The sequence below is a fragment of the Octopus bimaculoides genome, chromosome 23 (assembly GCF_046866305.1).
Source record: "Octopus bimaculoides isolate indiv1 chromosome 23, ASM4686630v1, whole genome shotgun sequence".
In the NCBI taxonomy this organism is placed as follows: domain Eukaryota; kingdom Metazoa; phylum Mollusca; class Cephalopoda; order Octopoda; family Octopodidae; genus Octopus; species Octopus bimaculoides.
Genome location: NC_142950.1, coordinates 30,617,757 through 30,630,256, shown reverse-complemented (window position 1 = coordinate 30,630,256; position 12,500 = coordinate 30,617,757). Strand labels below are relative to the sequence as shown.

Here is a 12,500-nt window from a genome sequence, read left to right as displayed (position 1 = left end):
AACACAAATTCATTACATAACTCTTTGTTTCTTCGTTAATCACATGGCCATATTTATCTTAAATTTCTGAAATAAAAAAAGAAACTCAATCAGAAACTAGAAAACTCAAAAACTACACAAAAGTACATTACTTCTGCCACACCTTGTATATTTCTTATATCTTTTACTGGTTCCACATATATATATATATTCATGTATACAGTATGTTAATAAATCAGAGAATTGTTGTTGTTTTTTCTTTTCTAAAACTGCTAATGTGTTTCTTGACAGACTTTAAGTAAAGATGTTGGACTCCAATGGATCAAAGCAACAAGATTGTCAACATTTCTGCGAAGCCTTTCATATGCTGAATATCGAATTGCTAAACTTCTGTCACAAGCACAGATCGTTGAGCTAAAGCACCCTAAGCATGGCCTAATGTTGGATTTTCGAGAGCTTGAGTATCAGACAGCAAAACAGGAGGATAGTTATGAGGTCGAGAAAAAAACATCTTTAGAATATCTAATGGAGGCTCTGCACATTTCAAAAGGTAAAACCAAACTAGGAGATTTGGAAGACTGGTACAGAATACAGAAATCTATGATATCAGATGAAGTGTCATCTGATTCCATGCTTGTCATATCAAGAGAAATTTTCTCTGAATCCCTCACGAGTAAATATAGTGAGAAGGAAGTTTCTAAAGATGAAGAAGATCAAGAAAAGGGAGATCAAGAGGATGAAGTAAAGGAATCTGCTGCAGATGTCTCAGTTAAATGTGTGGTTTTCAAAGACGTGTCTCCGATAATCTACTTGGAACCTATTGAAGATTTAGTCGAGACGCCATGCGACGAATCTGAAGTGAGTTATTTGGATTCGATTCAGAATTTAGACCAACTTGCTGCGTTGGTGACGGTGGCAACTTTTAAAAGTGCTTTGGCTATGTTAGGCAGTAGTTCAGAAGAGAGGATTATGTCTGATTTAGCTTCAGAACCGTGTTTGTCGAAACTGAACACCTTCCATTTCAGTATTACAGCCGATAAGCTGAATAAAAAAAGGACGTTTGATGTGCTGGAAGATGACGAGGAAGCGGAAAACAAAACTGGGAGCAAGTAAGTTGCTGCAAATTATTAATTCACCAATTTGTTGTTCGCTCACCCTTAAATAGATATTACCTGTTGTAATAGGGATCTGCATATCTTATTTAACATGGATATACAGTAAGAATGCCATAAATATTGCAGTATTTATTTTGAAAAGGTATCTTGTATAAACATACAGTGCTTAAAAGTATAGAAATATCAGTAGCAGACAAAAAGCTTCCAGCTTCCAAATCTAGCAATTCCACCATCAATGGTGGAATTGCTAGATCTGGATTTCTGCATATTTTCAAATCATCAGTAGTCATACATCTAATTGTGTACACAACATTTACAATAAATACACACGTGCATGCACACACACACACACACACACACACACACACACACACACACACACACACATGCACACTTATATAGTTAGATGGATATACTTACACACATGTTTTTCTTTCAGAGATGCAAACCAGGAAGAGACCACACTACCTAGCAACCTTGAAGAAGATATAACACCATCAGAGAATTTAGAAGATGTAACACCATCAACCAATCTGCAACAAGATGTAACACCATCAAACAATGTTGAAACACCATCAAACAATTTGGAACAAGATGTAACACCATCAAACAATCTGGAACAAGATGTAACACCATCAAACAATCTGGAACAAGATGTAACACCATCAAACAATCTGGAGCAAGATGTAACACCACCAAACAATCTGGAACAAGATGTAACACCACCAAACAATGTTGAAACACCATCAAGCAACCTGGAAGATGTAACACCATCAAACAATCTGGAACAAGATGTAACCCCATTGAACAATGTTGAAACACCATCAAACAATCTGGAGCAAGATGTAACACCATCAAAGAATATGGAAGAAAATCCAATACCATTAAACCATGTTCAAGAAAATGTGTTACCACAACTTGATGAAACTGATGGAACTTCATCATATAGTCTTGGAAAAGCTAAAACAGAACCAAATATTCATATGAAGCATCCAGTTAAGAGAAGTAGTCTCCCTATTGATGCGACATCATCAGAAATTCTTGGAAATATTTACTCTCAAAGTGATCTTGAAGAAGAGCCATCATGGGAAGACATTATTCCTGAAGAGAACGAATCCGATGCGATGAATGCGGAACCGTTGGGTACCTACACAATGGAAACCCATGAAGATTTCAGTAACTTCTACAACTTTTTGAAAGGAACTACGGGTGAGAAATACTGGAACCTTTGGGTCAATGTTGATAGAATAAAATTGATGAAAACTGACATTCAAAAGCAAATGTAAATATTGTTTCCAAATATTTTAAGCTAGATATACTCATTCTTTTTTGTTTGTTTGTTTTTTTTTCGGGGGGGGGGGGGGGGAGGCACATGGCTTAGTGGTTAGGGTGTTGGATTCATGATCATGAGATTATGGTTTCAATCCCTGGACTGGGTGATCTGTTGTGTTCTTGTGCAAAACACTTCATTTCAAGTTGCTCCAGTCCACTCAGCTGTAGAAATGAGTTTAGCCTGAAGGCAGCGAGCTGGCAGAATCGTTAGCACACCGGGCGAAATGCTTAGTGGTATTCCGTCTGCCATTATGTTCTGAGTTCAAATTCCACCGAGGTCGACTTTGCCGTTCATCCTTTTGGGGTCAATAAATTAAGTACCAGTTACGCACTGGGGTCGATGTAATCGACTTAATCCCTTTGTCTGTCCTTGTTTGTCCCCTCTATGTTTAGCCCCTTGTGGGCAATAAAGGAATAAGAAATGAATTTAGCCTGGAGAGGGATGGGCTCCACCAGGCTTTCTCGCCTTAGATATGTTGCATGACTGCAGTACCCCAGCGATCCCAAAGGAATTAAGGGACTTGTCAAATATACATATTTTTAAAGAAATTTATGGCATTCCTACATAAGCATGCTCCCCACCACTCCAAATTTTTTCTGCATATTTGTCAGAAAAACAGGTAATTTTAATGAAAATTTCTACAGATACCTTTCATGTGGTGAAGCTTATAAATATATTGAAATTTAATGTGGCAAAATAAAACATACATATGGACAAACATCACATATATAGGCAGAGGTGTGGCTGTGTGATAAGAATCACATGATTCCAGGTTCCCAACCACATGGTTCTAGGTTCAATCCCACTGCATGACACCTTGAGTAAGTGCCTTCTATTATAGCCTCAGCCTTCCCAAAGCCCTGTGAGTGGATTTGATTGAATGGAAACTGAAAGAAGTCCATCATGTGTGTGTGAGTGTGTGTATAAGTATGTATGTGTGTATGTGTGCCTTTGTGTCTGTGTTTGTCTCCCATATTCACTTGACAACTGGTGTTGTAGTTACATTCCCATAACTTAGTAGTTCAGCAAAAAAGACTAATAGAATAAATACCAGGCTGGGGCCAATCCATATAACTAAAATTCTTCAAGATGGTGACTAGAACACGAAGCTGATAATAAAAACATCTAGAAGCTACCTCTCTTGTTCATTTTTGAGCATGTGATGCAAAATTCCATCATTTTTAAAGAAGGCAACATGCATACATGAATGAGCTGTCACATGCCATCTGAATAATCCATGAATGTGAAATTGTGCTGGAATCATGGCGTAAATAATCTATCAAACCACTTAGTATATAAATATCTACTCTTTGACATTATTGATATCTCCCAGTGCTTTCACTTACGTTATCTCACACAGATAAATACATGCATATATGTATATTGTATTATATGTGTGTGTAAGTGTGTGTGTGTGTGTGTTTGTGTGTGTGTGTGTACTGTGGATTTACAGAAAACAAAAAAACATGGAGACAGGTGAGGGAACAACAAGCAGGTGTATTAGTCTGACGTTCGGAAAGAATGGAAAAGGTTTTGACATTTCAAGCCTATGCTCTTCGACAGGAAAGGCTGAGAGGGGAAAAATTAAGAGAGAACAAAAAAGACGGAGAAAAATAGTGTATAGGGGTTAACAGTTCAACATGATGAAATGTGTGTGTGTGTGTGTGTGTGTGTGTGTGTGTGTGTTTGTGTGTGCGCGTGTATGTATGTATATCTATATATATATATATACACACACACACACATATATATATATATATACATACATACGTATATATATATAAATATATAATAATATACGGTAAAATTAATAATTAATAATTTTACCGAACTACTTGGTAAAGTTATTAATTATTAATTTTACTCTATATTATTATATGTGGTAAGTAGCTTGGATACGAACCACATGGTTCTGGGTTCATTCCCACTGCATGGCACATTGGGCAAGTGTCTTCTACTATAACCTCGGGCTGACCAAAGCCTTGTGAGTGGATTTGGCAGACGGAAACTCAAAGAAGCCCATCATATATATATATATATACATATATATATATATATATATATATATATATATATATATATATATATATATATATATATATATATATATATGTATGTATGTATGCATGTATGTTTGTCTATATGTTTGTGTGTTTGTGTTTGTCCCCCCAACATTGCTTGACAACCGATGGTGGTGTGTTTACGTCCCCGTAACTTAGTGGTTCGGCAAAAGAAACCATTAGAATAAGTACTAAGCTTACAAAGAATAAATCCTGGGGTCAATTTGCTTGACTAAAGGCGGTGCTCCAGTAAAAGAGTATTAGATAGTGATGCAGTCAAAGTTGAGTGTTTGTGCTTCATCTTATAGCTCTGTTGATGCTATAAGGCAATAAACGAACACTCAATTATGAGTGCATTGCATCTAGTAGCAGAAACAGCTGTAAGCTAATGAAGTTCAGTACACAATATCTTGTTTCTTTGTCATTTATTTAATTACTAATTTATATGTGTATATATATATATATATATATATATATATATATATATATATATATATATATATATATATATATATATATATATATCCTTATATATATATATGTATGTATATGTATGTTCACATATATATATATACATATTTATACATTTATATACATATATGTGTGTGTACATACATGCATACATAAGTATATATATATATATATATATATATATATATAAGGCTTCTTTTTCCAGGCTGATTGTGAAGATCAATGAAAATTTTGCTAAAGTATCAGAAAGCTCATCATATCAAAAGAAGATTAGAATGATGTTTAAACGTTTAGACCTTAACCATTGTTCTGTGGAGGAAATAAAGGACCTGCAAGCCTTACTATTGCAGCCACTGATGTTATACTGGTGACTATCCAATAACTTATTTATCTTTTTTACTCTACGTCTTGTTTGTTGTATCCGGGGGGGGGGGGTCTATAAAGGAACTTCTTTGTGTTATAAATATGTCATTGCAAGAACTTGATTTTCTTATACTGTTCTATATTTTAGAGAGGAGGAATTCTGTACATTATTTACATTATTTACATTGGACGAATATGTGCCCTCATCTTGTTTGTTGATACCACTACGTTTCGGTTGATTTACTATCCATCCTTCATCATGTGTCCTGGTAGAATTTTGAACCCAACCCTGGGTTCTCATTTCTAAGGTCCACTGGTGCCATTACATTCAAACCAGCGGGTATTAGCTTTGAGTCTCTACATCTACACAGGAAGGTTAGATGGTTTGAAAGACGAGCTAGTCCCTGATGGAGTTTCTCTGTATGTCTCCATTGAAGTCTAATATCGGCTCCGTACTGATTAGATAATACTGTTCTATATTTCAGAGAGGAGGAATTCTGTACGTTATTTACATTATTTACATTGGACGGATATGTGTCCTCATCTTGTTTGTTGCTACCACAACGTTTCGGTTGATTTACTATCCAGCCTTCATCAGGTGTCCTGGTGGAATTTTGAACCCAACACTGGGTTCTCATTCCCTAGGTATTTTTTGCTGGGCAGTGCCTTGAATAAATAATATCAATAATAGTAACATCAGTAAAAAATATCTTAGGAATGAGAACCCAGGGTTGGGTTCAAAATTCCATCAGGACACCTGATGAAGGCTGGAGAGTAAATCAGCCGTTTATATTTGGGGTTAATTGGTTAAAAAGTTCTCCAACCTCTGTTCTAGATATACCACCTGGAGGTGAAGCCTGGAGTTGTGAGTTTTCTCTCTAAGTTGATTCAATATAAATGAAGCATTTTTATTCCACATCTCAATACATTTCCAAGCTGTAATGAAGGCATATTCTGTGTTACAGTTTGTGTTACAGTTTGTGTTACATTTTGTGTTACATTTTGTGTTATATTTTGTGTTACATATTGTGTTACATTTTGTGTTACACCATCATCATCATTATCGTCGTTGGCACGAAAACGCACCCACTACACTCTCAGAGTGGTTGGCATTAGGAAGGGCATCCTGCTGTAGAAACTCTGCCAAATCAGATTGGAGCCTGGTGTAGCCATCTAGTTTCGCCAGTCCTCAGTCAAATCGTCCAACCCATTCTAGCATGGAAAGTGGACGTTAAACGATGATAATGATGATGATTTTGTGTTACATATCGTTATATTTTGTGTTACAGTTTGTGTTACATTTTGTGTTACAGTTTGTGTTACATTTTGTGTTACATTTTGTGTTACCTATTGCTTCCTCCATCCAATTTCTGTTCGGCTTAAACAACTAGGCTGCCACATTATTTGTTGATCAACTTGTTGAAGATAGAATTGTCCAAATACCCAAGTTACGCCAGTTTACTTAACAACAAACGGAAACTGTGGTCAACAATAACTTGTGAGGAAATCAGTGAAGATATGGAAGTTTCTCAGACACCCCGGATTTACATGGTAGAAACCGAAGAAAAGGAAGCACCGGAATCAAAGGTAGGACAATAACCTTAAGTACTTTTGCATAAGAATCACAAGAAAACAAAGTTGTTTCATTTGTTTATATAAACCTAGATCAGCTCCAATTAAGCAGGGATATTGTACAAAGCATTCCAACTATGACCATCCCATCTTTCTTTATTTCAAATAGTAATTGGATTATCAGATAAATTTATTCATTTTCTTTTTTTTTTTTTTTTTGCTACATGGTACCCCTATGTCATATGTCTGTAAAACATATGAAGATGTAGCATTAATATAATTTATTATCTGCAAAAATCCAACATATTCTCTTACAGCTGTTTCAATTAAGCCTAAAGATTAAAATAGCAATTAATAAATCATTATATTAGGTACAATCTCATCAGAGGGGTAGAAAAGATAAACCGTTAGGTTATTAGGTAATGAACCAGTAATTCATTGGATATTACTATCCCTTAATGAGGCTATTTTAACCTCTAATTGAATATATATATATATATATATATATATATATATATATATATATATATATATACACATATATATATAAATATATATATTTTATTATATATATTTATTTTCTCCTAATTTATAAATAACTCGGACAAAATAAATTGGTTAATAGATACCAGGGTAGCAAAGATCACAAAATAACTGTGGTGTAACTCCTGTTTATGAGGTAGAAACTCCTTGATATTTTGGGTACTCATATTCGGTTAAAATGTCTTACGTTTAAGCTGGTTCCCATGCATTTCCCTGAAGAGAAGATTACATTTTTAACATCGCCGATTCCTATGGAAGGTATAATTTGTAATCTTCGAAACATATGTTGGAAATAAAAGTATGCAGTTAACATATGCGTTTTACTCCATTCATTAAATATATATATATATATATATATATATATATATATATATATATATATATATGTACATATATTTCATTTTCAGCTTTATCCTCCTCATATTTTGCGATTACCTCCCCAAATGAAAAGAATCGGGACGCGTCGAACACATTTACTTTCATCTTTGCAAAATTGCGGAAATTATGGGAATAATGCTTTTAACAATTTGGAGAAAACAAAGAAGGAGGAGAATGATGGAAGCAACGAAGATAAAGTCAAGGAGGGACAAACGCCAATGCCTAAGACCAAAAACAAATTGTAAGTACCATTTTTTTCTCCTCTTTTGTCATTTTGGCGCAGTTGGTTAACAGGATTGCCATCAGTAGGGAAGTTTTATGGTTTAAGTCTTACATGTAACCTTTGCCCCGTTTTCATCTAGGTGGTGCCTGGCACAGTCACAATCCTATGATTAAAATATATGTCTATGATATAGACACACATATGCATATAAACTCACTCACACGCTTCCTCACTTGCAGTCTCCTCCACTTATAGTCATTTACATTCATTTGTTCACTCACTCTCTTACACACTCACACATTCCTTCCCTCTCTCACTCACTCCCTCACTCACTGAAACACTTATCCCTTTACTTCATCACCAGAAACCCACCTGTTCCGAAAGTGTTCGTTCCCAGAACGACACGAGATCTACCAATGCTTCCCGAGATGACTCCTGCAACGGTAGAGACAGTCGGCGAGTCCAATATCGGATGGACACAAAGACAACATCCGATGCCCAAAGTGGTGAAGGTGAATCGAATCATTGGTGCACTGGACCACGTTGTGGACCCATGGACAGGTCAGTTAGAAGACCACATGGGCAGTACAAAAATAAAGCTAGTAAACACTTTATTGGTGGCTCTGAGGAAGGAGAGTAAGTGTGGCAATTACTTTGAGAACTTCTTAACCAAATGCAAAAATAAGGTAATATATAAATATCTTCAATCTTTTATCTTTAATCTTTTATCATTTGCAGCGTGGAAGGTGTTCATAAGCCATTTAAGAAACACACAAAAAACCGTTAGATTCACTTCAACATTTAAATTTAATTTGTCAAAATATTTTCGTCGTTTTGAGACCGCGACCTGTTCACTGACAAAATTCCGTGCTGCATCTGAGAAAGCATGGAATTTTGTCAGTGAACGGGTCACGGTCTCAAAACGACGAAAATATTTTGACAAATTAAATTTAAAAGTTGAAGTGACTCTAACGGTTTTTTGTGTGTTTCTTAAATGGCTTATAAACACTTTCCACCCTGCAATTGCTTTCGTTTGAAATGAAATATAGATGTGTACAATCATATTCAACACGTTCATGTACATACGGACATAGAAAATGTTATGCTTTAGAAATTGTCTCAAGAGAAGAAAAGTTCTCCTTATTGACAATGCGTGTGAAAAACACAGCCCTGGGCATGAATGACATTTCCGACCGAAGGACGGATGCATTTTTTGTATCAGTGAGCATCATCAACATGGTATACTATGTTGTCATTGGTAACTGGAATAGTTTAGCTGTTTTTAGTTGATGCTGACGAAGACGAGGATGACGATGGGGGCGTGGGTAGTGCTACTTCTGATGATGATGATGATGATGATGATGATGATGATGATGATAAAAACAACAATGATGACAATGATGATGATGACGATGATGACGATGATGATGATGATGGTGATAACACTGATGATTTTGATGCAACAACGTCGATGATGATGATGATGACGATGGTGGTGGTAGTGGGGGTGTAGGGGTGGTAGTGCTGATGATGATAAAAGCAACAATGATGACAATAATGATGATGATGATAACACTGATGATTCTGATGTAACAACGTCAATGATGATGATGACAATGGTGGTGATGGGGGGTGGGGTAGGGGTGGTAGTGCTGCTGCTGCTGATGCTGATGCTGATGATAAAAGCAACAATGATGACAATGATGATGATGACGATGATGATGATGATGATGATGATGATAATGAAGAGAAAGAGAAAACAGATCTTGACGATTTCTTCTCTCTTTCTCTTCTTTCGGTTTTCTCCTGCAATTCTGAGACCATTATTTTTTTACTAAAATACACCATTACCATTTTTGCTGCCACAGCTTGCACTCAACTGTCTCTACCTTTGGCATAACATCGAGAAATTCTTGCAAATCTTCTACACTCAACCAGTCAATATGTTTCGTATCTGCAGATATGCCAAAGTAAGTTCAAACCATTTTTTTGCATCTCTCTCTCCCTCTTTCTCTCTCTCCCCCCTCTCTCTCTCTCTCTCTCCCTCTCTCTCACTCCTCCTCCACCTCCTTCGCTCTCTCATCTTATTTCTTCTATCATGCTATTTAATTTTATATTATTACTTTTGTAGTTGTTAAGGTAACAAGCCGGCAGCACTGTTAAAGTGCCAGACAAAATACCTAGTTGCATTGCTTCTGACTCATTAGGTCTGAGTTCAAATTCCGCTGAAGTCAACTTCACCTTCCATCCTTTTGGAATCGATGAAATAAGTACCAACCGAGCACTAGTCCAACTAGAACCCTCTAAGAGCGGGGCCTATAAGTTGTGTTAACAACAAACAAGATGAGGACAAATATCCGTCAAATGTAAATAATGTAGATAATGTAGGCTTCTTTCAGTTTCCATCTACCAAATCCACTCACAAGGTTTTAGTCAGCCCAAGGCTATAGTAGAAGACACTTGCCCAAAGTGTCACATAGTGGGACTGAACCCAGAACCATGTGGTCAAGAAGCAAGCTTCTTACCACACAGCCGCGCCTGCGCCTACATATTTTATTCGATTTTCCACTTCAGTATTGGTTTCCAAGCGTTTTTTTCTTTTTCTTTTTTAATTTTTATACTTTTGAATATGTAAGCTCTGACTGATGTAAAGTCAAATAAATCAACAGAAAGCTTAGGTCTATTTTTCTCCCTTAATTTCTTGAAAAAAAAAGGAAAGAATATAACAAAGTCAAAAAATTCATAACACGAAACTACTCAAGTTGTGACATATTTGTATTTATACTGTATTTATTTCTGGTTTCACAGTTTATTTATTCGAAGTTCATTGCAAATGGCAGTCCATTCACTGTCCGTGCTGGACCAAAAGTTATGTTACTTATATGGCAGAACCTAGATGCACCAGTCGGGGACATGTTTGATGAAGCGGTAGAACATATACTCATCATTTTATCAAAATTCTGGCACAGACTTCTACTGGAAGAAAGCTGGATTTATAGAAAAGTAAGTAAAAAGTTGTATGGCGTTTTGTAGGCAAATCTGCTTGTAAGATACATCTAAATTTATACATATGAGTGTGCATGAACATTCGTTTATATATAAAGACACCTTTCAGTCACGAATGACCATGGGATTGCACCTAGAAGGCACAAATCCAGGCCAGGTTGTTGGTGAAAGGCCAGTAGTTGCCCATGTATACCAGTCTCCCCTCTTCATACCATCGACGTTGTCCAAGGGAAAGGTCAAAGAAACGCCGGTAAAACTTGAAATCAGTGACATCGCAGCTCATTTCTACAGCTGAGTGAACTGAAGCAATGTGAAATAAAGTATCTTGTTCAAGAACACGACACACATCTCAGTCTGGGGGTCGAACTCAGAACCTCATGATTGTAAACCCAATGCTCTAATACTGGGTCATGCAAATAGTCTGACATCATACCACAAGGAAAACAATTCCTTGGAAGACAAAGAATTTAGTGAGCTGCATAATCAGCATAATCTATGCATTACTGTTGTTATCCTCTGTCAGGCTATTATAATGTCCACTCCGGTTAAGCCGCATAGTTAGTTAGACAAGTAAGACACGACTATCTGTCTATGATGACTACTCAACTGACCTCTCTCGACTTCCTATGTCACAGTATTTGTAGCAACTAACACATACCACTCGTCACATGGGAGGGGTGTTCCATTATTTTTGTTATCACTATAAGTTTTTCTTTTTTTCTTAGGGAGTTTAATTTTATTTCTTCTATTAGCAATAATTTTTACCTCACCCCACTTCCCTTTTTTGAGTTTTCTTTTTCATACAGTTACACATTTATTTTTTTTCATTTGGTATCCACTTCCAGGAACTCCATACATTTTCTTTTTCTTTCGCTTGTGCATCTGGATTCAATTATTTGTAGTGGTGTTGGTACTTGAAAAGTATCATATAACCATTCCATTGGTTCTTCCATTCTCTTGAGTTTGCTCTCAACAAATGGTTCGTTCATGTGTCTCTTGTATAGCCCTTTACTTCCTTTTACCAAATATAGTATTTTTCCCATGCATTTGGTAATCACGCCATCTTCCCAACTTTGTTTCCCATTCTTATATGCCCTAACAAATACGTTTTCACCAATTTTCATATATCTTGCTGAATTTTCCATTGCAATTTTTCTTTTCTTACCAAGTAGTAATTTGTCAAAGACTGATTTTATTTTACATCAGTATGCCATTACAAATATAGCCGATGGCACGTAAAAGCACCCACTACACTCTCGGAGTGGTTGGCGTTAGGAAGGGCATCCAGCTCTAGAAACTCTGCCAAATCAGATTGGAGCCTGGTGTAGCCATCTGGTTTCACCAGTCCTCAGTCAAATCGTCCAACCCATGCTAGCATGGAAAGCGGACGTTAAACGATGATGATGATGATGATGATGATGATGAAGTTCACATCTTGGTTTCATTTCACACCAACC

The 12,500-nt window shown here is 36.3% G+C and overlaps 1 protein-coding gene across 2 annotated transcripts in view; it reads left to right on the top strand.

The window, feature by feature from the left end:
* LOC106869932 (uncharacterized) overlaps positions 1-12,500 on the top strand; it is a 20,990-nt gene that overhangs the window by 6,768 nt on the left and 1,722 nt on the right. For both annotated transcript variants that reach the window (XR_016238037.1, XM_089340025.1), the window contains 8 exons: positions 271-1,088; positions 1,534-2,376; positions 5,164-5,325; positions 6,713-6,908; positions 7,844-8,055; positions 8,402-8,723; positions 9,906-10,007; positions 10,846-11,040. Coding sequence is in view for 1 of the 2 variants with exons in the window: in XM_089340025.1 (XP_089196151.1) it covers positions 271-1,088; positions 1,534-2,376; positions 5,164-5,325; positions 6,713-6,908; positions 7,844-8,055; positions 8,402-8,723; positions 9,906-10,007; positions 10,846-11,040 (2,850 nt within the window). In the remaining variant the exon portion in view is untranslated. The remainder of the gene's footprint in view (positions 1-270; positions 1,089-1,533; positions 2,377-5,163; positions 5,326-6,712; positions 6,909-7,843; positions 8,056-8,401; positions 8,724-9,905; positions 10,008-10,845; positions 11,041-12,500) is intronic.